Here is a 25,134-nt window from a genome sequence, read left to right on the forward strand (position 1 = left end):
ACCTCAGGTCTTATCCCATTGTTCCAGTCCACCACTGTGCTAATTCTAGTTTGAGTCAAGGAATATTTGAGTCTACTGGATATACCTCCCTGCTCCTCAAGCCATCAGTGTGTGCTTGACACACAGCACCTCATATTCATAGGCAGCATAACTGAGTTAAATATGTTTGTGCCTTCAAATCACATCAATCAGCCCTCAGGCAGAAAGGAGGGAGTGATTATATTTTGAAATGTCCCCAAAAACAACATTTTGCATGGACACAACAATTATTAGTCCATGCGTAATAATGCTTGGTGTTACTCACGTGCACAAAGGCGGTGGTCTCGTCTGGCAGCAACATCAAAGCTCCGGAGTAGAAATGTACAGCGACCATCTTGCAGCCCTTCACCACCTCGCCCATTCGCTCACACGTTACGTTGTCCAACATGCCACCGCTCGGTGGTAGGAGGTGGCTACGCAGAGACAGACCCACCAGACGAGAGGACGGCTCCATGTACAGGATGCGAGCTTTCACCTCGATTTGAATGTTCGGCAAAAGGAATACTTAACCAAAACACTTTGAAAATTGCATGCGTATTTGTTCATACTAAAACCAGTAGTTTCCACTAGTCATTTGTGAACTCTTACCTCTTCCCCTACACTACAAGTGGCCAATTTATCTGGGTTGACGTGCATGAAGTCCACCTGGCCGGTATAAGATGAGAGGAACGTTACGATCAAGCCGTGAGACGTCACCTATGAAAAGAAGAGGCAGATGAGTAAACCATTATATGAGCAGTTCTATTACACAAGGAGACTTCTGAAAACAAAAAGTAAGGTTTTATTCTTTTTCAGCTAAAGCAACGGTCAGACCAAATGGCAATAAACTTCACCAGGTGGAAAGACAAATTGAATTTTTTTTTCTGGCAGATAATTGGCTTTATCTAGGTGAACTTTGACCTGTGAAGTCACAAATCTCACAAGTCTTGTGAACCAATAGACAACAACAAGAAGGTGGGGTTACAGTGGATATAAAAAGTCTACACACCCTTGCTAAAATGGCAGGTGGAAAAGAAAAACTAAGATAAATCGTGTCAGAACCTTTTCCACCCTCAATGTAAAATTATAACATATATAAAAAATTAAGTGAAAAACAATCAAATGTTTAGGGAAAAATAGGGGGGGGGGGGGGGGGTTTACTATAACCAGGTTGCATAAGTGTATACACCTGGGGATGTGGCTGTGTTCAGAATGAACCAATCACATTCAAGCTCATGTTCAAAAGTTATTATTATACAGCTGTCCTCAATGAAGTTACTCTGATTAGCGCCAAATAAAGCCCAGCTGTTTCTGTACGATTTTCTTCACATCATCTTGGTTTCATCGGACTGCTGAAGCCATGGTCCACAAAGAGCTTACAAAGCATGCAGGGATATAAAAGTTTTTACTTTTAGCATAAAAAACCTGCCAGTTTAACACAGGTGTGTAGACTATTTATACCCGCTGTATGTTATCCTTAGCTGGTAAAACAAAATGGAGGAGCTGCTTATTATTAAGTAGGAATCACAGCAGACTTCTGTCTCGCTTTTACTTGGCAGACATATTAAAAGAAAAGAAAAAAAAAAAAAAGGTTAATCTACTTTGGGGGAAAATATATACATATATAAATAAATTTATAAAACAAATGTTGTGGGGGAAACTGAAGCGGACAGGGTTTATAATATTTTCCTTTCTGGTCAGATATAGAAGCTTGAAGACCAGTGTTTATACCATACTGCATCCTTCACTCTAGTTGCACAGAGTTTATCATTATTAAGCAGAACAGAATGTGGATATGGACTGGATTGCAGACCGGACATTCATTGTTAATTTTACAACAAATTGTACAGTATAAAAGAACTGTTTTAATGTTTATACTGTTAGGCCTGACCTGTTCACCAACACATGCCAGGTAAAATTAGGTTTTGTTTTGTTTATTTTCCCCTCTCTCATCCTGCTAGGATTTAACAACGTCACCATGTTGTTTATTCTTCTTCACGTTTAAGACTCTACTACGTTACCTTCTTGATGTAGGCTTTTACCAACAGCCCGGGTAAGAGGTTACACAATGTCCAGCCATGATGTTTCTCTGCGCAGGCCTGATTAACGGCCGTAGGGTTCGCAGAAAGACGCACCACCTGTCCCTCATTTTTTATCTCCTCCAGCATGACCGTCATGTACTGCCCCACCTTCAGTTCTGTTTAAAAAATAAATAAACAATTGTTGTCTATTATGCTTGTACGTTAAGGAGTATCATAAGATCTTATTTGTTGAGCTGCCATCACCCTGAAATTTTTTACCTCTTTTAGATGTCTCGAGTTCATCCTTTGCCTTCTCGTTGGGTAGAAAGGCTTTTGTTCCGTTCACTCCAATGTCTATCAGGTAGCCGTGATCCTCAACGCTCTCCACACAACCACTGAGAGTCTAGAACCACACAGAGGAATCCATCCATCACACTGTCCCTCTCTCTATTCAGCCATTCATCCCTCATCTCACAAGCCATCTCCAAATGATAACAAATGATTTACACATATTCCTCCTCATGTTCTCTTACGGTGAATAGGCTTCCTGTTAAAATTAAAAGGGAGAATGGATGGAGCAAAATACAAGGGGCTTCATTGTGGAGAAACTTCATCTTTCCGCAGAACAACTTTCCAAAATGGTTAAAAACAACATGCTGAAGGTTCCACATTGGTCATATCAAAATCCAGATCTGAACCCCACTGAGAATCTGGAGCACCGTTTGAAAATTGCGGTCTACAAACATCATCCAACCAACCTGAAGAACATGGAGCAAATCTGCCAGGAAGAATGGGTGAAAAATCACTTCCAAAACAGTATACAAGGCTAACCCCAACAGACTTACAGCTGTTACTGCAGTGAAAGGTGGTTCTACCAAGCATTAGTCTGAATGAGTGAACACTTACGCAAGCAGCATGTCTCAGCTTTTACATTTTATTAAAAGATCTTCTGAGAAATCATGAATTCTAACTTTGAGAACGTCACTTCAAGAACATATTGGTTTGTAATAAAAGAAATGGCTGGAACAATCTCTCAAGTGTCAATTGGAATCCAAACGAAACCGATGACGTAAGGGGGTTGAATACTTTTGCAAGGCAAGATTGTTCTTTCCAGGTATCGATCTCCCTGCATCGGTTATACATCATACTGTGATATTCCTCACACAAGGTCACTTTCTTGTGGACATTTGAATATAGTGTCACTACTCAAATATTCTTTTTGAAATGTTTTGAGAGGGTCATAACGAAGGATTGGAAATTCTTCGGATTTTCTCACCATGCCTGCTTTCAGAGAGCTGGACTTGAGCTCCTTGTTCACGTCTTTTGGGTTGATGGACAATTTGATACAGACATTGCTCCCTTTGGTCACATCCAGAGACGTCACCACACATCTGACCAGCTGGCCCGGGGTGAGGAGCTCGGAAGGAGAGACGAGTTCCTGTACACGAATAAACAAATAGAAAACCATGGCAACAAAAGTAAATAAAGCCTGTTGTTCTAGGACCTGGAGTATGTTTATGAGCAGTTAAACAACATGGATTAGATCTATGAAATTTAAATTGTATGGGTCTCAAAAGAAGCAACAAAACAACAAACAAATACAGCGACAATGACCATAAGAACAGAATTATCATGTCTTAGAGAGTACACAAGCTTGGCCCAGTTACCTCGAGATAGACCCCAGACTCCAGTACGTTGCTCAGGGTCTTCGTGTACGCATCGCAAATGCTAGAGATGGGCATGTAGCCTTTGAGACCACTGGGGAGACCGAGTACAACCTCGAACTTTAAGAACTCCTTCACACAGCCGAGCATCACCGTGCCCACCTTCAGATCCTGAACGAGGAGGAATAATCGTGATGAGGCGCAGCTTGAAGCATTTATTTATATACACTAATCATTTCCAAAGTCAAAGACTAATGAATGCAAAGGAGAATCCTCGTCTAACAGGGTCATTTCATCCAAACCTGAACACCGAGTGTGTCTCAGATTGTCTAAAACAGATTAAACAGACGTGAAGACGTGTGCATACTATGGAGGGAATATTTTAATACTTTTAAATACAATAGATTAATAATAATAATAATAATAATAATAATAATAAGAGCAGAAGAAAAGAAATACATGACGTAACGAGAAAATAAATCAATGACGCAGAGTTCTGTTACCAGCAGATTATTTTCCCATCAGAGCATATATTCCTCATACCACAGAAATTTCCCCAAAACTCACTTTCATTTATTCATTAAACAGTAACATTGTATCTTTTATCCATTTATAGCTATATTTAATGTAAAAGTTATAAACGCTATAAACAGTCATTCCTTCACCAGCCTGTCTTTATTTCCTTTCTCTTCAAGATAAACAAAGTCAAAAATAAAACAATTAATTTTTTTTTAATTTTTTAAATGCAATGAATCTACAGTGCTCAACATCCTGAATATTTTCCCCCATGGTACAAAGCGCTGATTCTGGAGATTCCTTCTAAATAAATTCTTCACCAGATCAACAAATTACACATCTATGTTGAACAAGTTTATGCGGAGCATCAACCATACAAGTCCCTGTAAACGGGCTGTCACTATAGAAACGATAACAGGAGGAGGGCATTAATATTAACGACTGTCAGAGTCATGCTGTAATAGAAAACTAATCCACACCCTCCGAGAACTCAACAGCGCTGTTGTGTAAGAAAAATATATCATCGGTTAATGCCGGTTTAATCCCACAACTCCAGCGGCACAGGCAGGATGTGGCCTATGAGGTAAGTGATGAGGGCTTTGTCGTTAAAATGTAAAGTCACATGCTCACTAGCTATGGCATTGTAGCACAGGGCAGTGTGACCTTCCTGAGCAAGACTAAATGGACATTATGAATTTTCTGCAAGCCCAAGTCTTGACCTTGGGTGGGAAAAGAAAATCTGTCTTGATAGCAATATTTGTATTATTAAATTGTAAAAAATCTAAAATGAAACACATTGGATGAAACACACCCCTAGTTTGAGAACCCTTGTTGTAGTGGGTCACAATTTCTGCCTAGTGGAAATAAATAAATAAATAAATAAATAAATAAATTACAAAAGGCCCTTTGAGTGATCAGAGGACAAAAGAATACATAAATAAATAAAAATAAAATAAGAGTCATCTCTCACCTTCGCATGGAGGATATCCACGCGGACTATTTCGTTGAGCGTCTGACCCCCTTGAGTTTTCTGCCTTTTGGAAGTCTTTTCTTCTTCATACTTACTCGCTGCTTTCTTCTTTCTCACTACGGGTTCTCGAACCTGTAAGGCATTCATCAAAACTTTGCTTACGTCTCATCCTTTCATACGTTGCAAGGTTAGTACGGATGGGCGATAGAAGTGTGACGATATTGTATTAGTACTGCAATAAATAATAAACAATACACTTTTCTGTAATAGCACAGTCTGTATTTTTAGAACAATTACAAACTCCGATTGAAAAGCAGTTAATTAGATGTTGAAATATAAATAACATTAAACACAATTATACAGCAGTTCGTTCTGGTCCGCTAATCCGATTGGTCGAGCGGCGTTCCAAGAGTGAAGAGAACTTTTGACTTTAAAATATAAAAGATTGAAAGGTAGAAGGGACACCAATTTCACTGGAAGCACCTTTGATGGGAATCTACAAATCTTTGTGAGCTACAGGTGAGGTCATAAGTTTACGCACGCCTTGCAGAATCTGCAGAATATTCATAATTGGAAGAAAAACAAAAGAGGGATCATTAAAATCACATTTTGTTTTTTTATTTAGTACTGTCCTGAATAATTTATTTCACATAACAGATGTTTCCATATAGTCCACATCTTGTTCAAAAGTTTACATCCCCCAGGCTCTTAATGCATCGTGTTGCCTTCTTGTGCATCAGTGAATGTTTACATCTTTTGTAATAGTTGTGTACGAGTCCCTCAGTCGTCCCCACTGTGAAAAGATGGATCTCATCATATAGTCACTGCTGGAAAGAGGTCAAATATACAGATGCTGGAAAAGTAAAGAATGTGCAGGACCTGGAGGATTTTTCTGAAGAACAGTGGGCAGTTTAACTGCTCAGGACAAACAAGGGACTCATGAACAACTCTCACAAAACATAAAAACATCATGCCGTGGATCATCCAGGTAACGACACGCGGTATTAAGAATCAAGTGTGTGTAAACTTTTGAGCTGATTAATTTGTGTAAATTCAGTTATTATTGTGTCTTGTGGACTATATGTAAACATCTGTTGTGTGAAATAGCTTATTCAGGACAGAATTAAATAAACAAACATGAAATTTTACGATCCCTCTTATTTTATTTGAATTATGAACATTTTGCAAATTCAGCAAGGCGTAAAACCTTGACTGTATAAACAGCCGTCCTCTCACTAGCCTTATCATATCACAGAGAAACCAGAACGTCCTCTGTCCTGTCAGAAATTTTTCAGCTTCATCTCTGACTGTTACAAAACACAGACAACACAGACTCCTCCCAGCAACGCTAAATAAACATCTCGTCAGAAAACTTCACCAGATCAGTCATCACACGCAGCTTTTAGTCCGTTTATGCAAATGTTCACCATTTAAGTCCCTGTGTAAGAGTTTTTACTATAGAAACGATAATGGATTAGACCAGTGTTTCCCAACCGGGATGCCGTCTGATGAGGGCAGGGGTGCCGTGTAAAAATCCTTCAAACATTTCTAAAATGTGTATAAAACAGTTAATATATGAGATAAATATCTGACGTCTGAAATAATAACACCAACACAGAAATAATAAAACACACACATAATAATAATAATAATAATAATAATAATAATAATAATAATAATAATAATACAATTATATATAAAAATAATCATTCCCTCCCCCTCTACCCCCCTTGCTGACCTGTCATATGAGCGTGTTTTATCCTAATAATTAGCGTGTGACGATGTGTGTGTAGTGCAAGAGAATATGGACAGATTTCTTAAAAGAAAAGCTCCAGATGCTTCTGAACCATCAACTCCATCCTCATGTAGCGAACGCTGTCTAGCATTAGTGTTTGTGTAGGGTGCCACAAAGATTTTTGTAATTTTCAAAGGGTGCCGTGAATGGAAAAATGTTGAGAACCGCAGGATTAGAACATTCATATGAACCTGGATTCATTTGTGTTTGGCTTGTAGTTGGAAGTGCTGTCAGAGCTTCTATTATAGAAAATTAAACCAGCGCCATCTGACCAATCAGAATCACTCATTTTATTCCAAGTGAAAACCCTTTATATTTGGTGACTCAGGGGTTTCTGATTGGGGCTGTACGAATGATATTATTTGATCAATAATAAAATGTAACTCGGTGTCAGAGAGGGACTGTTCTCAGGCAATCATTTGGGAAAGAACAGTTTTTGGGTGTTTCCTCATCTGGGCATTACTTACCTCAAAAAGATTGTCCACTTCCACACGAGGCTTCGTAGTTTTAGTAGTTTTCAGCTCAGATGTTTTCTTGACTGGGCCACCACGAGGGAAATCATCTTCTACTGACGCCATGGTGGTTCGGCCCAAATATCTACACAGATGAAAAAGTCCTCCATTGAGATGCATATTACAACACAAACATCACTTCAAGCAGGTGACCCGATTTCATTCCAAACTGATTACTATTACAAAACAACTCCACATTCTGTAAGCCAAGCAATAACATGGCATCACTGCAGCTTCACACACAGCTTTATCACATTAAACGCTGAAAACTTTACACACTGATAATCCACAATCGCCTAAAGCACAATAAATAATGCATATTTATTTATAGATATATATTTTTAAATCACTTACATTCTCAAATCCGTTCGTTTTTAATAAGTCTGCTACACCAGCCACACACACGTTCCTCTTAAAAGCGTGCCATGTTTGTGACCCGGAAACAAACAACCCAAGTATTGTAACCAATAGGAGAAACGGGTTCGCATAATTGACGTTAGAACGACCAGGAAAGCAGGTCCCGGCTAGACCAATCATGATCGCGTATATCAGCAGGTCATGAAGGGGGCGGGACTTCCTGTGTGCACTCGGTTTTCTTCACGGCCTCTCGGATTGAAGGGCACTTGTTCAGTGGAAGAAGAGGTTCATTCTGCACAGTGAAGAAGGTTATATTTTGAACGAATCTTTAACAAATGTGTATTTATTTATTTGAGTTTGATAAAAAATATACTAAATAAGGTTAAACAAGGATGATAATGTTGCGTGTCGCGTATGTAGGGCACAGTGTTGCTAGCATGCTAGTATAGCATAGTAGCTAACTGGTCCGTGTAAGAGTATGGAGCTTTCACTTTGCAGTCTCTGTGTTGATTATTTCATTCGGAACATCGCTGATCTTCATGCGATTCGCAGTGGATTGAGTCCTGATGCGATATTTGTTCTTATAAAGCTTAAACGTAGCTCGCTGCAGGCGGCGGCTCGTGAGTGTAACTTGGTGTGTGAGTGATGTGTGAATGGCGCTGGTTGAAGTTCACGTCATTAAACTCAATGTATTTTTACATGTTTTAATTGTTAGCATCATGGCGGGTCACGACTCCGGCACTCAGCACCAGTTCACCGGCATTGCCAAGTACTTCAACTCCTACACCATCACAGGAAGGAGGAATGTAAGTCATGACCTTCTCATTGAAGTTATTTCATAAAACCCTGCTGTAGGAGAACAGTCAGCGGTGAGGCGGTGTGATGGCAGCATTAATACCACAAAGTTGATTATTTTCCGAGCATGTCCCAAAGTCTCCTATTAATTGGCACAGCCATTTTACAAACAGTTACAAATATTCATTTATTAATGAGTGAATGGCAAGTGTAAAAGAGTTCACTAGAAAATCACACATTTACACCTAGAACAGAGGAGAGTTTTTACTGTCACACCAATGGTTTTTACTCTCGCATGAACGGGAGCGGGGAGGGTTTTTACTCTCGCACGGACCGGAACGAGGAGGTTTTTTACTCTCGCACGGACTGTAGCGGGCAGGGTTTTTACTCTCGCACGGACTGTAGCGGGCAGGGTTTTTACTCTCGCACGGACGGGAGCGGGGAGGGTTTTTACTCTCGCACGGACGGGAGCGGGGAGGGTTTTTACTCTCGCACGGACGGGAGCGGGGAGGGTTTTTACTCTCCCACGGACGGGAGCGGGGAGGGTTTTTACTCTCCCACGGACGGGAGCGGGGAGGGTTTTTACTCTCCCACGGACTGTAGCGGGCAGGGTTTTTACTCTCCCACGGACTGTAGCGGGCAGGGTTTTTACTCTCGCACGGACTGTAGCGGGCAGGGTTTTTACTCTCGCACGGACTGTAGCGGGCAGGGTTTTTACTCTCGCACGGACTGTAGCGGGCAGGGTTTTTACTCTCCCACGGACTGTAGCGGGCAGGGTTTTTACTCTCGCACGGACTGTAGCGGGCAGGGTTTTTACTCTCGCACGGACTGTAGCGGGCAGGGTTTTTACTCTCGCACGGACTGTAGCGGGCAGGGTTTTTACTCTCGCACGGACTGTAGCGGGCAGGGTTTTTACTCTCGCACGGACTGTAGCGGGCAGGGTTTTTACTCTCGCACGGACTGTAGCGGGCAGGGTTTTTACTCTCGCACGGACGGGAGCGGGGAGGGTTTTTACTCTCGCACGGACGGGAGCGGGGAGGGTTTTTACTCTCGCACGGACGGGAGCGGGGAGGGTTTTTACTCTCGCACGGACGGGAGCGGGGAGGGTTTTTACTCTCGCACGGACGGGAGCGGGGAGGGTTTTTACTCTCGCACGGACGGGAGCGGGGAGGGTTTTTACTCTCGCACGGACGGGAGCGGGGAGGGTTTTTACTCTCGCACGGACGGGAGCGGGGAGGGTTTTACTCTCCCACGGACGGGAGCGGGGAGGGTTTTTACTCTTGCACGGACGGGAGCGGGGAGGTTGTTTTTTTGTTTTTACTCTCGCATGGACGGGAGCGGGGAGGGTTTAAAAAAAAAAAAAATTATTTATTTATTTTTTTTATATATAACTCTTGCACGGACTGGAGCGGGAGGTTTTTTTTTTTACTCTTGCACGGACAGGAGGTTTTTTTTTTTACTCTTGCACGGACAGGAGGTTTTTTTTTTAAACTCTCGCACGGACCGGAACGAGGTTTTTTACTCTCGCACAGACTGGAGCAGGGACGTTTCTTAATCTCGCACAGATGGTAGCTTGCAGGACAAAGACCCCAGTGATTAAAATAGGAGCATATTGGGTGAAGGTTGCTGTGGTTCAAATGACTTATGTCTATATATTTTGGGAAAAGAGAACTAACATGAATTCGGCATTAACAGTGATTGGATGAAACATTCTTGTTCGTAAATGTTCTTACTGATAAATGTAATTATTGCATTTTGTCTGTCCTTTACAGTGTGTCTTGGCCACATACGCCAGCATCGCCGCCATTATCCTGTTCTTCAAACTGAAGCCCAAGAAGAAGGCTGTAACGGCGAGCTAATGTATTATAAGGTACACTCCTGCTTCTTGCCTGGAAATAAGGTCTGAGCAGGTTTTTGTTTTAAACATTAAATAAGTGAAGATTTAACCATAACATTCCTTTTTTTTTTTTTTTTTTTAGGTTTTGTGATTTTTTGCTGTACAGGATGAAGATTCGGTAACCAGTTGTCTTGAGTCACAATGTTAAAAATAAAGTGTACCAAACTCCAATACATAGAAAAGATGTTTTATTTACACAATTATAAAAGACTGTACAGTTCAGGAGGCTGGGGCCACAAACCTGTATGGCAGCTATGTGAAAAATAATTAACTAAGTATCAGTATCTGTGTAGGACTGATACAAATACACACATGGTTAAGTCCAGAAGGTTCAGTTGCTTCACTGTAATACCATTTTAAGAAACTAGTGTAGTCGAGCCACACGAGACCTACGAGCTCTTCGTCTGGCAGTGTTGCATGATTTGGCGGTGAAAGCTGTGTTGCTGTACTGTGATCACTGGGAGGTGTATGCACCAGCAGCCAGTAGCAGGTTGCGTCTGGTGAAGTGGACGTGGATGACGGCGGTGGATTTGGTCACGTATGTCCCCAACAATACTTCCTGAGAGTTGTCGGGTAAGTGAATGTGACCCGTGGCTGCTGTGAAATCGTCCGTTTCCACATCATCGACAGCTTTGGTGACGTCCCACAGCCGGACCGTGTTGTCCATGGAGCCTGTAATGGAGAGAGAATATCAGTGGCTCAGATGCTATGCGGATATGGAACGCACTTCTGCTTGTCCTCTTGTGCTATATTGATAAGGATATATAAATGATGACTAGTGTCAGGATTAATTTAGTAACAGTGCAGAAACCACACTGTCCCCCCCCCAAAAGTGAATTAGGGGGCACTATGAATGATTTCAGTCCATAATCTCACAAAACTGGTTACAGTTTCAGTGCAGACTTTAATGATTCCAGAAACGTTGTTGCAGAATCTTAGAAAATAGCATTTCATCCATTTTCAGGATAATTCAGGGTCTTTTCTACACTTCTAGTCACTGTGACCCAGACTGGTATTCTCATGTTCTTACTATCACAAAGACATGCTGTTCTGACAGACATGATTATAAAAGTACACACTTGATGCAAGGATCTCTCCATCTCTGCTGTATTTGAGTGAGTAGATTGTGTCGCTGTGACCCTTCAGTTCACCGATCATGAGTCCGTGGCCGATGTCCCACAGCAGAACTCTGCCGTCGGTTGAGCCGGACGCCAGGTACCTACCGCTGGGCGAGAACGCAAGCGAGTGGATCGGTCCCTACAAGGGGGGAAAAAAATCTTTCATTAAGAAAGATTCAAAAAGTAACTGCAGTGAACACAACGGACTCGTTTTCAGACAAGCCAAATACACCATTCATGTCACTGAATGGTCGGGGGGGATCCGTTAGCTGTTTTAATTACAAATCGGACTGGTCCGAACGTGTTGATTAGTTTTCTATAAGGTTTCAACACGTTGAAAGACCATTATGAATGCAATTTAAGATTTATTTCACATCCTTACTGGCTAAAAAATTATGAAGGAAAATCTGAGTACCAGAATTGCAGTAAATTCAGACCGGGCTGCACAGTCTGCATGAGTGGCTACTGGTTCCGTTTTGTAAAAGCAGGATCAATTAAACTTTTTTCCCCCCAAAGACCGAATTTAAAATTATTGTTAACGTCGTAATCTAAACAATTCTTAAGACCATTTACGGACCTGCAGAAACACTAACAGCAGCCCAGGCAGTAGTTCCCACTGTAACTCAAATCACAGATTTACATTAAAATGCTCATTTTAATAATGTGTTATTGTTTCCGTAGTAACAGATTTTCTCTCTCTCTTACAATCTCTCTGCACAAAATGCAGATTCAGTTAGGATAGCCCAGAGTTTGAAGGTGTTTTGGAAAATAATACGAGGTGCGTGTCAATCAGCTCCCTAGGCCACGATTCAGTATGTCGTGTACACGAGTTGGGGCGCTGCTGAGGACCCTGGCAAGTCAATTTCGAAATGACTACACACTGGTGTTGTAAAAGGTCATCGCTGGCATTTATCAACAAGACCGATATCGTTGACATTATTAGTAAAATTTGTTAGCTTAATCACACATGTTTCTGTCATGGTACTTCAAGCAGGATCGTAAGCTAAATAGTGGATTTAAATAAATACGTAAATTTAAAAAAATCATTAGACACCTTAAAAGTTGTTAAACTCAAAGTGTATGCAGAGTTAAAAATCTCTAAGGTAAGTAATCATTTGAGGACTACAACAATGATAAGCTCCTAACATTCATAGCCGAAGTTGGATGACAGTTCTTCCACCTTTTTTCTTTTTCTCTGAGCTGAGAGGCTTTGGAAAACATATCATCTGCAGTAAGGGAACATGAGCATCAATGCTCCCTACATTTTTGTGGTTCATTGCAGGATTTTCCAGTCATAGCGAGCTGATGTTCCAGTGCTCCGGAAGGATTTTGTGATTGGGACAGCCCTTAAAATGGCCGACTCCCTGGGCGGTGCCCTGACTACTGAACGAGGGAGCTGATTGAGACGCGCCCAGTCTGAATTTGATTGCTTATTTTATTTTATTGCGAGACCATTTTTGAAGCGGTTGGCGTGTGAAATGTGTTACTAATCCAAATGATGCCTTTTGACACAAGGCTATGAGAAAGTCTTTTTGGTGACATTACTCTTACAGCTACAGTAGAAAACCTTCTTGAAATCCTACCTTGTGACCGGTAAGAATGCGGACACAGTTGCCGTTAAGGACGTCCCAGAGGCGCACGGTGCGATCGGCCGAGCCTGTGGCCACGTAGTTGGAGTTGGGGTGGAAGCGGGTGCAGGTGACGTCAGAGAGATGTCCAGCGAATATACGCAGTGGCTGGTGGTGGTCAGTGGCCCACAACCTACGGAGAGAATGATAAGATCATTTAATATCCGGTATTGATGAGGAACTTCAAATGTGACCAAGAGATATGGTGTCTACAAAAAAAACAAAACAAATAAGACTGCAAAATTCTCTTACCGTGCCACTCGGTCATGTCCTCCAGACACAAAATAGTATCCGTGTGCAGAGAACTGAGTGTCCCAAACTGGGTAATTGTGTCCCTTATACGCAACCAGACAGGTAAATGTCTGCAAGCTCCATAGCCTGATGGTGCCATCTTCTGAACTCGACAGCAGATAATTCCTGACAGACAAATGGTCAAGCAGTCATGTGGAGGGTGACCATGTGTGTGACAATATAACAAATACCACCAGAAATCCCATCCCATTAGAAATACTCTACAGTGCTGTGGGACAAGCAAATTAAAACACATCAGGTTGTGCTAGTCGAGGTAATCACCTCGATACCCTGTCGGGATTACGTGCCTGTAATCCCCAATATGTTTTATTCCTTCACTTTAAACAGCAAGGTATTTTTTATTCAGATTTCAGCTGCTGCTCTAACCTGTCTGGACTGAAGCTGACGGCGTACACTGGCCCGCTGTGGCCGTACAGGATTTTGGACTCGCTGGCTGTTTTCTCGTCCATGATCCTTTCTAACACATCGTCCGACTCCTTGTCTATGAGACTGAGATCTGAAAGAAAGAAAGAAAAGTTGCAGTGTGAAGTAAAAAATTAAAAATACATTAAACTGCTCAATATAAAATACTTGATACGGAAGTGCTCACTGATTAAAGCCATGAGAGTTTCGGTCCAACAAAATGTTGAACAGACTAGATGGCTAAAAGGCTTGCGCTCACCTGCTGCGGATTTGACCTTTCGCAGTTTCTTGGGTGTGACGCTCCACACGCGCACTGTGGAATCGGCAAAGCCTCCTGCTATCAGACTCGAGTCGTCTGTGATGTCCACTGCTGTCAGACCCTACCATCAGACATCGAACTTCAGTTTAGCTGCAATGTGATTCCATCCTTCCTATCCCATTTTCAAAAGATTAAAACTTGGTGTCTTCATGAGAATAAATACAATTTGAACTGGATCTAAGGGATGTACAGTCAAGTGCAGGAGTATCAAAAATCTGTAATGGTCCAGTTATGTAAAATTATGTAAAATTCCTTGAGTACAATAAGTAATGACAACAGTCACCTTTTTAATGCTTACCCATGAACACTGTTTTATTTATACACTACCGGTCAGGCATTCGACTGAAATGTTTCTCATGATCTTAAACCTTTCGTTCTGAAGGTGTGTGATTAAATGTTTGAAATCGGTGTCGTAGACAAAAGTAAGTGTGCCAACATATTCATTTTTTTCATTAGAAAACTAACATTTTATTTACAAAATAAATCTTTTTTTAAATTTATTTTTATGGATGACTCTGAAAAGCAGCCAATAAGCATCCAGCATAAGTGGGAACTCCTTTAATACTGTTTAAAAAGCATCTCAGGGAAATTCCTCAAGAAATCGGGTCAGAAAATGCCAAGAATACATTTCTGGAAACTCTAGGCAAAAAGGGCATCTACTTCGAAGATGCTAAAATACTCAATTATTTTGATTTATTTAGAATTTTTTTTTTTTTATCACAACATAATTCCCATCATTCCGTTTGTGTTATTCCAGAGTTTTGATGACTATTATTATTCTAAAAAGTGAAAAATAAAAATAAGTGAGATCAAAACGTTTTTAAGATCATGAGAAACATTTCAGTCAAGTGTCTCCAAACGTTTGACCGGTAGTGTAATTCACACTGAATCATGTGACAATAATACAAGCTAGTGTGATCCTACCTGGTACGCATTAAGGAACGTGTAGAAGCATATCGAGGGCAGTGTTTCTGGGCCTAGACGAAGTCTCTTCGCGGCCTCTTTCATGTACATGATTTTGTCCAGTTTGTCTGAGTCCTTTAGTTCTGGTAGAGGAATCCTTCCAATCAAGCAATACAGTACAAAAAAATATTACATGTGCAATCAATGCACTCTGTGTTGCCATTAGCTTGCTCGAGATTTAATATTTCGAAGATTTATCATCGCATGTAACACAGCTAATGAAGTTGGAGTTCCAGTCACACCTGTTTTGTTGTGGTGCATTGGGATCCTGCTTCTTGCTTTTCGAACCCATGCTGTCTTTCTTGGGTTTCTTCTTCTTGGGTTTGCCCTCTTCGTTCTCAGCCTCTTCGTCTTCGTCGTCGAGAGGGACCTCGATCTCTGGCTCCTTCAGCAAGCCGTAGAACACCTGCACCAAAACCACATGACCCCAGATTGTCAACAGAGGCAAAAGACCTATTGCTTTAACCCAACTTCATGTAGGAATAATAATCCAGTGCAATTTAAGGTTCAACCACATAAAGTGTGTCTTGAAGAATTGAGGTCTAGAACTCATTACATGTAAACTATATCTTTTTTCAGATCATAATTTTAGTAAATATATTTTCTTAAACCGGAGCACACAGACACACACAAAAAAAACACGTCCCTACAGATGAATAATATTGCATAATAATAATAATAACAACAACAACAACATGGCATTCCCTTTGCTCACCTTGGCTTTGTTGGCCTCTCGGCGGGCTTCTCCAGCCAGGCTGCCAGACGTGCTGTCGATCTGACTCTTGCTACGTGGCATGCCGTCGAAGATGTCGATGTAGAGGTGCTCCTGGATGATGTTCCAGATCTGGTTGTTCTGGCGCTCCTGAAGGTGGCGCTTCAGCAGCTGGTAGGAGTCGCGTGAAATGCGCAGCACAAAGCGACTCGTGCGGAAATCCAGCAGCGTCTCGTTACCCTTCATGTGCTCCTTCTTGGTGAGGCCTGAGAGCACACACAGATCGTCCTTGTAGTAGCATTCCTGATCACCGCTGAACCTGAAACGGAGAGCCGAGATGAAGCACGGGAATTTACATTTATTCATTTAGCAGACGCTTTTATCCAAAACGACTTACAAATGAGAGACTTACAAATTTCCTGACATGAATTCAATACATTAGTCGGGACACCTCGTGAAAAATATTATCAAAGGCTTGGATACGATCGATGACTCATCAACAACGGCAATCATCAATAAAACTGCTAACAACTAGGGTTTTTAATTTGTAGTTTCCAGGCAGAGAAGCAGGTTGAACAACTAGAAAAACATTTGATAATGGATTGCAGATGCAGGTTCTACATTAGGAACTTTGTTAGATGAAGATAATAATCTTACGTTTTCCTTAGTCTGTATTTACACACTTAAATGCCTAATCAGCTCACTATACACTCTTATATAACATTGGCTACCACTTTTTAGTCAGTTTCTGGGCAACACAGCATGGGACTGGGCAGCACATTTGTTTTTTACTTGCTTAGTGGTCTAGCTAAAACACTGACTTTAGCTTTGATTACAGTGCACGTTCATCATGGTTAAGGTCAAGACTCTGTGGCGGCCAATTCGTACGTGAAAATGATTCCTTGTGTTCCCTGAACCACTTTCACAACATGAGCCCAATTAATCTTGACATTGACTACGTTTACATGGACAGCAGTAATCTAATTATTGACCTTACTCTGATTAAGACAATAATGTGATTAAGGTGTTTACATGAGTTGCTTTTAGAATATACCTGTCATGTTCCCGTTTTACATGTTATAGAACATAATTAGATTAACAGCCCGCGTCATTGTCACCGCGCCACGCCGTCCCTCCAGAATTTCACGCATCAACATACAGTTCATCTTCGTTATGGTACCGTATACAGTTTTGGGTGTTTTTATTAATTTTTTTTTTTACGAACGCTTTAAGTGCAGTTAATTATTTTTCATGCTATACGTGCTAATAGACAACTGCTTGAAGCCGTGGGCTGCGTCTCAAACCGCGTACTTACCGTCTATATAGTAGCCGAGATACATGTATTTTTCCCCACTACAGGCCTATGGTAGGCAAGTTTGCGGTTTGGGACGCAGCCGAACTCTCTTGTTCGCCGTAAAATGTTGAGAACTGCCGTGTGTGATCGTGTCCTGTTGTAAAATGCGGTGAAAACTCTCACACAACGTTACTAATGTGATTACGGTGTTTACATGTCTGTAATACACATCCCTAATGCGACTAAAACAGGAGTACTCCACCTGTCTTAATTCGATTAGAGCTTAATTTCAGTATGACCTAAATTAGATTAAGGTAAGTAAAAATTGCTGTTTACATGGTAGTTTCTTAATCACAGTATGGTCTTAATCGGGTTAAGAGTGGATTATTGTTGTCCATGTAAACGCAGCTATTGTCATCCTGGAGTATGCCCGTGCTGTCAGGGAATAAAAAAAATCCATTGATGGGATAACCTGGTCATTCAGTACAGTCATGTACACGGCTGACTTCATTTTATTGCTGCATAACGTTGCTGAGTCTCGACCTGACCACCTGAAGCAACCCCAGACCTTAACACTTCCTCCAGTGTACAGTAGGAACTATGCATGACCGGTGCATCGCTTCATGTGCTTCCCCTCTTACCCTGACACACCCATCGCTTTGGAATAGGGGAAATCTGGACTCATCAGACCACATGACCTTTTCCCATCGCTCCAAAATCCAATCTTTATGCTCCCTAGCAAAATGAAGTCATTTTATCTGATTAGCCTCACACAGCTGTTTAGTCCCAATCCTGTACGTTCTCATCGCATTGTGCGTGTGGAAATGCTCTTACTTTCACAATTAAACACAGCCATGAGTTCTACTGTTGTTGGTTTTTTTTACAACGTGACTTCACCAAGCGTTTTAAAGATCTCCGATCACCATCGTTCAAGATTTTGAACATTCATTTTTCCGACCACATTTCTTCCTCAGAGTTCACCACTCTCCTTCCAGGTTTTAATAACGCGTTGGACAGTTCCTCACAATTCCAGCGATCTCCTTACTTTTTTTTCTTTGCTTGATGCAGGCCAATAATCTGCCACACACTGAAACACAGTAACATCTTTTCCACGACCATGTGATACTTCTTCCGACATGTTTGTTTAAGAAACGAGAAGCTACACACTGCATCGGTTAGAGTTAAAAGAATTGTTGCCATCTGAAACATCAGCCAAATCATAGGCACTTCAGTATTTGCTTACTTAAGTCTAACAGCAACCTTTTTGTTTTGGCCAGACAGTGTAGATTTACGATTTGTCAGTTTCTGAACCCTAAACCGGGACTCTCCATTCAGCATCCGTTCTAACAGAGGTCTATCTATAATCAGTGTCCCACCAGCTGAGGGTGTACATCCATACGCTAAGCAGAAAGATATTTTCACATTAAAGTCATTGTGTATTCAGATAATTCAAGACTCACTTGTCAAAAAACGCCTTTGCTTCGTTTTCATGGTTGTTGTAAACCAGCTCCAGGTACATGTGAACAAAAAGCGGGTAGAAGAGCTGCGACAGCTCGGCCCTGTGGCAGTCCAGCACTGACTCGATGAACTTCTTCAGCCCGCTGTAGTACACCTGATACAACGAAGGATCCCCCTGCTGGCTGTATGCCGAGAGGACAACGCGGACATCTGGCTGGTCTTCTCCACCTGAAGCTGACACACAGATGAAGAGAAAAGAAAAGCGTTTTGTTTTTTATTCTTTATTCTGATAATCGACCGAATGCCAGACTCACAGTCCATGCAAACTATGAGTGGTTGGACATGTCCAAAACAACTGTACTGCAGCAAGCCTTAGGATGGACTAATGTGAAACTGGGTGTTGGAATCACTGGATAGATACTGTGTTCGATCGCATTTTAAAATCTGATCCACTGATTCTGTGAAAGACCTTGCTCTGATCATCTGGGACAAACTCAAGCCTCTTGTGTTTTGCATTCGGTTGCAGTACTCCGTTTACATACACATTGCAGAATCTGCAAAATGTTGACAATGTAAAAAATAAAAATAAGAGGGATCTTAAAAATTGCACTGTATTTATTTAGTACTGCCCTGAATACACTATCTCACATAAATGTTGACGTATAGTCCACAAGATACAATTATAACTGAATTTACACCAATGATCGGTGTGAACTGTTATTATTTTGTTTAAAGATTTTTCTCATTTAGTACCGCCCTTCAGAAGCTACATAAGCTATTTACATGTTTCCCAGAAGACAAAGTAACCATTTACACCAATCATCCTGTCCAAAAGTTTACACCCCCCTTGGCTCTTAATGTATCGTGTCACCTTCTTGAGTATCAGCGAATGTTTGCACCTTACGCAATAGTTGTGAACGAGTCCCTCAGTGTGAAAAGATGGACCTGGAGGATTTTTCTGAAGAACAGTGGGCAGTTTAACTACTCAGGACAAACAAGGGACTCATGAACAACTCTCACAAAACATAAAAACAGTCGCTGATCATTCAGGTAATGACACACAGTATTAAGAATCTTGTCAAATAAATATGTCTGTTTATTACAAGGACGATAATACCGAGTCGATATCGATTATATATCAATATCACAGAGCTCTGAAAATGGTATTTTTGGGAAAATAGGACAAGTAGGAAGAGTGCATCTCTACTGTGGTATGCATAATAAAACAGAGTGCTATTACACAGAAAATATCAAGTTAGTTAATCTGAAAAGGTGACCACAACCTGTTGTATTTATTTATTTATATGTATTGCATTTAGTAATTCAATCGTTTTGTGAACTAGTAGTAGTATTATTTGCACACACAACATAATACAACCTAACACACGACTCCTACAGAAACACTGCACCGTCACAGGGACGCTTTCAAACCTTTCGCTGCACCCTATACACGTATACCCTACACAGATATAAGATTACAGCTTCAACAGCCTAAGTAGTGCACTACATCTCCAAAAGCGATCCATTTGGGAACCAGTCTGCTGTTTGAATCTCACCTTTAGCTGGAGCACCGCTTTGGGAAGTCACACGGCTGAGGAGTGAGCTAGCGTCTCCAGTGCCGGTGTTCAGCCCCGCTGCTGCAGCTTCTGTCCCGCGCGCCTCCTCTAGCTCGTCCTGTAAACCTGCCTCGCGCCGTAGGATATCTACCGACTCCGTTAGGTTGTTCCTCTTCAAGAACTGCAGCACGGCGAGTAAAGTTTGCTGCTGCTCTTCTGCTTTCGGTGCTACGGTAGAAGGAGGTGCGAGCGGGGACGAGGAAGAGAGCGTCCCGCTCATTATTCCGGGCAGGTTTGCTGCCGACTTGTCGCCCAGAATGTCGGGTTTTGCTTCTTTCTCGCTCTCGATGTCGCTCGGTCCGTCATGCACAGCCGCCATTTTGCCCCGACGCGGAACACAACATCGACGTGATGACGCAGGCAGAATGAAAGGGCGGTGGGACGACGTCCAATACGTGCCATCTGATTGGCTGCGTTCGGTTGTCGCTTCTTGTTTCCGGTCTTCATTTCCCTCCAATAGTATTCAAAAATGTTTTGAGATTCGGTATTAGCAATAAGGACAAATAAATTATTTAAATATTGAGGAGCCATGTACTTTCACAATAAAAAAAATATTTAAGCTTTTAAGACATCTTCATTAATTCATTTTTAATTTATTTATAATTACTCAACTTATTATCTTTTTTTATTTGTATTTTTTGTTTATTATTTTATATACTGAAAATAAAAATTATGGCTGTCTTGAATATGTTAGTCATTTTAAAGTTATTTATGTCGAATGTTATTTAATTAAAACAAGAATTTGCATTAACTCCACCCCTAAGCTGCCAGGTTTCCTTAGAGAAAGAGATCACATTGTTATTTAATATAAAGTATTAAATGGCAACAAAAAAATAATAGAAAAATCAATATTAAATAGATAGAAATGATATTTTACAATGTCCCTTAAATGATGTTTATGCATAACTAATCTATATATGTATATATATTTTTGTCTATCCCTCATTGTATGTAGATGAATATTTGTTTGTCGTTTGTTATAGCTCATTTTGTTTATAAATCTGATCCAGTATGTTTATGTTTACTACTCCTGTGACTGTATCACCATAACTTGTTCAATAGAAAAATATTATATTGTCGTTTTGTTTATCTTTACTTTATTACAACAACCACAACAACAACAACAATAATAATAATAAATCATTGATTTCATTTTTCACTTCTTAGCTCATCCTTTCATGGAACTGAGAAATGGATGCAAGGAGAGGAAACGAGGACAGGAGGAATTAATCTAATGCATTTACCAAATGAGACATCCTTGCTCACTGAAACATCACTTTAAAGAGACTGCCTAGACAGAATGTTGAGTGCACACTGAATTACCCTGAAGTAAAACATTATTTCCTGCACACATTACACACTTAGGATAAATGTTGATGTTTTAGCTTAAAGGCAAACCATATTAATTAACTGTTATAATTTTATTCTGGTCAGGGATATGGTGAATTTGATGCCTATCCTGGGAACACTGGGTGTGAGGCGGGAATACACCCTGGATCGGATGGCAATCCATCACAAAGCACACAAACACATTTACACGTAGGCGCAATTGAATATAGCCAATCCACCTAGCACATGTTCTACGAGGTGGGAGGAAACCCACATTCACACCATATAAAACTTTATACAGACATTAACCCAATCTCAGGACCAAACCAAAAACCCAGCAGCTGTGAAGTGATAACACTACCCACTACACCACTATGTCACCCTTAATTAATAATTACTTAATACATTTATTAAATCAAGGGGCGCAAAGTGGCTTAGTGGTTAGTATGGTCGCCTCACACTGTGTGTGCGGAGTTTGCATGTTCTCCCCGTGCTGCGGGGGTTTCCTCCGGGTACTCCGGTTTCCTCCTCCAGTCCAAAGACATGCAGCGTAGACGTATTGGAATGTCCAAAATGTCCATAGTGTATGAATGGGTGTGTGAATGTGTATGTGATTGTGCCCTGCAATGGACAACTACCCTGTTCAGGGTGTACCCTGCCTTGTGCCCAATGCTCCCTGGGATAGGCTCCAGGTCCCCGCGACCCTGAAGTATAACCTGTATAGAAAATGGATGGACGGATGGATGAATTTAATTATTACTTTACTTTGTCTAAAATGGCCCTAACCCATTGCAAGGCACAATCACCCACACTCACACACCACAGACAATTTAGAGATGCCAATCAGCCTACAATGCATGTCTTTGGTCTGGGGGAGGAAACACAAAAGTGGGAACCGAACCCCCAATCCTGGAGATGTGAAGCGAGCATGCTAACCACTAAGCCACTGTGAAAATGTTAGGAGTATACTGTAATAGCAAAAACAAACATTCCCCTGGTCCTCTCCCACCCCACCTTCACACAAAATCAGGAGCCCATGTTATGGACACACTGTACAAAGTATTACAAGAACAGAAAAATGAACACGTATAGGCATAGAGAATAATATACTTTAATAGACCCGCAATTCTAACATAGCTTTATTTTTTTTAAGGGGTTTTGTTTCGAGTTTTCTAGCGTGTACTGAGCTGTCAGACATCAGCTTTGCCGCAACGCCGCCTTCTTCTCTTCACTTCAACACTAGAGGTCGAATTTTAGCCATGTTTTTTTCTTCTTCTTTAAGAACAGCAGCCTGCTGTTGGCCCCGCCCACTTCCTCACACGCTCCGCTTTTGATTGGTCAGCGATATCACCGTACGCGTGCACAACGCCCCGAGTCCCAAAAACACTCACTTTGCGTAACGCGCGTGCTCCTACGTGCAGTAAAAGGCACTGTTACGTAAACAGCGTTAGGAACCTACAGCCCCAGTCCGGGCGGAGAGGAGAGGAAAGGCAAGGAAAGGCAGGATTCAGCGCAGAGCTCCTTTTTATGCAGTAGCTGGCCTGCTTTAGTCTGAAGATTCCCCACAGGGCTTTCAGACATCCAACTCCGACCGGAATTCCTCACTCACAGCGTTTCCGAGTTTATGGATGGTGCAAATCGGGATCCGTGTATGAACACCGTTTTTATTCTGTGACTGGTAGTTTCCATGTTTTATTTTCAGCGTGTTGAATGCTGGGCTAAAGCTGAATCAGGCAACCGCCATGGCCAGTGGATGGAGCATGGAGCCCGTCGGTTTTAGCAAAGCTAGCTAGCTTCATTTTGAAGACATAGTTAGCTACCTCAGCCCATTTAACGTCAAAGTAGAGCTCAAGGAGAAGCGACGTTTTGCTTTATTTGTCATTTTAGCTCCATATATATATTTTTTAAACAAGCCCTGTGGTGTGGCTCCTTAAATTGCTCGTATTGCTTGCTGCTACTAAGCTAGCTAACACGCTAATACGGTCAAAAGACGGGTTTTTGTTATTTTTCCGTTAGCGTGAATATAATACACGGATAATTTATCGCGTTTGTGCTCGACTGTTACACCATATTTGTTTGAATGACATCTTAACGGCTCGGTAACTAAGCAAAGGATAAAGCTTCGAGCTCTAAAAACCGTCCAGCTCTCTCTCTCTCCACAGCCAGCCGGAGGAATTTCAGCTGAGCACCACAGAGCCGTGAAAAAGAGGACAAGGCGCAGTCACTGCGCTGAGAAAGCGCTCGCTTGTGCTTCAAGAATTAAAGCACCATTAGGAAAGAAGAAAAAAGAGCGAAAGGGAAAGAAGAAAAAGGAGGAAAGATGTCTGGTCGGCCCAGGACCACGTCGTTTGCAGAAAGCTGCAAACCCGCCGTGCCGCAGCCTTCAGCCTTCGGCAACATGAAAGTCAGCAGTGAGTATATCAATTTCCCCAAATCTCATCTGCCTCACTATCAGTTCTGCTTAAAGTCTTGTTCAGTGCACACTTCTGACCTGCAGGGGTTATCTAAAGTCAGCTTGATTTAGGTGGAAAATTTCTGCTCTGCATCCTTGGGTGTGTTAAAATGTATTGGACTGGAACTGAACGCCCAATATTGTCTGTCCTGTCATCCTTAAAAATACTCAACCCATATTTAAAAAAAAAAAAAAAGGGAGAAAACACGTAATGTAAGACGTCCACAACTTAGGCGAGGATGTCCGGTTAATCGGACATCCTCCTGATCGAATGCTATGTCTTATCCAGACTGGAAAGTTGATGAACCATCTTTCCATTGACGCTGGTAGAGAGCCGAGTGCTAGGATCCTGGTTCACATCTGGCGTTAACATCTGCATCAGGTGTGAACGCAGTGCGAAGCGTCCCGGAGATGCGTTCTCGAACCGCCCTTGGACCTTCCTCTATCGTGTTCGCCGAGGATCCGTACGATGAAAAAAAAAAATGTCACGCTGTGTGTCCCAGCTGACGTCTCAAAACACGTTTTATTAGACTGTACTGGTCTTAACCCCTTGAGAAACCGTTTTTTTATTCAGTCAACACTCTTGGAAGGAATGTTTAACGAAGTCAGACGTAATGCGATTTTAGAGTTTTTAAGAAAAATCGATTTTAAAAACCTTATATAGGGTCTTATATAGATATTTCTCGCCTGGAAATAGGCATAAAAGCTGCCATGGCATTAAAACACAAATAAACTGTCTTGGCTGACGTCTTGTGATCGTGTCGGCTGATGTGGGCGCGAATTGGTTGTACAGTTATTATCTAACAGGAAAACAGTTTGACCAGATATCCTGACTGGAACGAGTTGAAGCGTTCCAACCAACCACACGGGCGTGTGACCGTGGTTTCCGAGTCCCGGTGTAGGGTCCAGAAACCAGCAAATCATAAATCTACACTGCCTGGACAAATCAGGAGAAGAAGGAGATCTGGTCAGTCTGTTTTCCTGTT

The 25,134-nt window shown here is 41.6% G+C and overlaps 4 protein-coding genes across 6 annotated transcripts in view; 2 read left to right on the forward strand and 2 right to left on the reverse strand.

The window, feature by feature from the left end:
- The window catches only part of pdcd11 (programmed cell death 11), a 34,162-nt gene extending 26,203 nt beyond the window's left edge, over window positions 1–7,959 (reverse strand). Inside the window, exons 1-9 of the mRNA XM_017457413.3 lie at window positions 7,851–7,959; window positions 7,452–7,581; window positions 5,190–5,321; window positions 3,707–3,874; window positions 3,316–3,477; window positions 2,319–2,442; window positions 2,040–2,215; window positions 628–735; window positions 305–514 (exon numbers count right to left, since the gene is read on the reverse strand). Coding sequence (XP_017312902.1) covers window positions 305–514; window positions 628–735; window positions 2,040–2,215; window positions 2,319–2,442; window positions 3,316–3,477; window positions 3,707–3,874; window positions 5,190–5,321; window positions 7,452–7,562 — 1,191 coding nt within the window. The 5' untranslated portion in view covers window positions 7,563–7,581; window positions 7,851–7,959. The remainder of the gene's footprint in view (window positions 1–304; window positions 515–627; window positions 736–2,039; window positions 2,216–2,318; window positions 2,443–3,315; window positions 3,478–3,706; window positions 3,875–5,189; window positions 5,322–7,451; window positions 7,582–7,850) is intronic.
- Window positions 7,960–8,105: 146 nt separating this feature from the next.
- atp5md (ATP synthase membrane subunit k) lies at window positions 8,106–10,716 on the forward strand. Its single transcript, NM_001201058.1, has 4 exons — window positions 8,106–8,161; window positions 8,569–8,659; window positions 10,421–10,518; window positions 10,628–10,716. The coding sequence occupies exons 2-3, from the start codon at window positions 8,573–8,575 to the stop codon at window positions 10,505–10,507; spliced, it is 174 nt and encodes a 57-aa protein (NP_001187987.1). The 5' UTR covers window positions 8,106–8,161; window positions 8,569–8,572; the 3' UTR covers window positions 10,508–10,518; window positions 10,628–10,716.
- taf5 (TAF5 RNA polymerase II, TATA box binding protein (TBP)-associated factor) lies at window positions 10,717–20,714 on the reverse strand. Of its 2 annotated transcripts, none has more exons than XM_017457415.2 (11): window positions 20,308–20,714; window positions 18,754–18,979; window positions 16,003–16,318; window positions 15,530–15,693; window positions 15,249–15,384; window positions 14,265–14,385; window positions 13,970–14,099; window positions 13,544–13,708; window positions 13,247–13,424; window positions 11,625–11,802; window positions 10,717–11,217 (listed from the first exon to the last, which is right to left on the reverse strand). In XM_017457415.2, exons 1-11 carry the CDS (start codon window positions 20,684–20,686, stop codon window positions 11,000–11,002), a joined length of 2,211 nt encoding a protein of 736 aa, XP_017312904.1. In that variant the 5' UTR covers window positions 20,687–20,714; the 3' UTR covers window positions 10,717–10,999. The 2 variants fall into 2 exon arrangements, with proteins under 2 accessions (XP_017312904.1, XP_017312903.1); XM_017457414.2 differs by having other exon boundaries at window positions 18,754–18,985.
- Window positions 20,715–23,059: 2,345 nt separating this feature from the next.
- Window positions 23,060–25,134, forward strand: part of gsk3bb (glycogen synthase kinase 3 beta, genome duplicate b) — a 38,741-nt gene continuing 36,666 nt past the window's right edge. Inside the window, exons 1-2 of one of the 2 annotated variants that reach the window (XM_017457416.3) lie at window positions 23,125–23,345; window positions 23,859–24,107. In XM_017457416.3, the coding sequence (XP_017312905.1) occupies window positions 24,017–24,107 (91 nt within the window). In that variant the 5' untranslated portion in view covers window positions 23,125–23,345; window positions 23,859–24,016. Of the gene's footprint in view, window positions 24,108–25,134 lie in introns of both variants that reach the window. The other variant, XM_047151249.2, reaches the window with a different exon arrangement.

This window comes from Ictalurus punctatus, chromosome 26 (genome assembly GCF_001660625.3).
Source record: "Ictalurus punctatus breed USDA103 chromosome 26, Coco_2.0, whole genome shotgun sequence".
In the NCBI taxonomy this organism is placed as follows: Eukaryota; Metazoa; Chordata; class Actinopteri; order Siluriformes; family Ictaluridae; genus Ictalurus; species Ictalurus punctatus.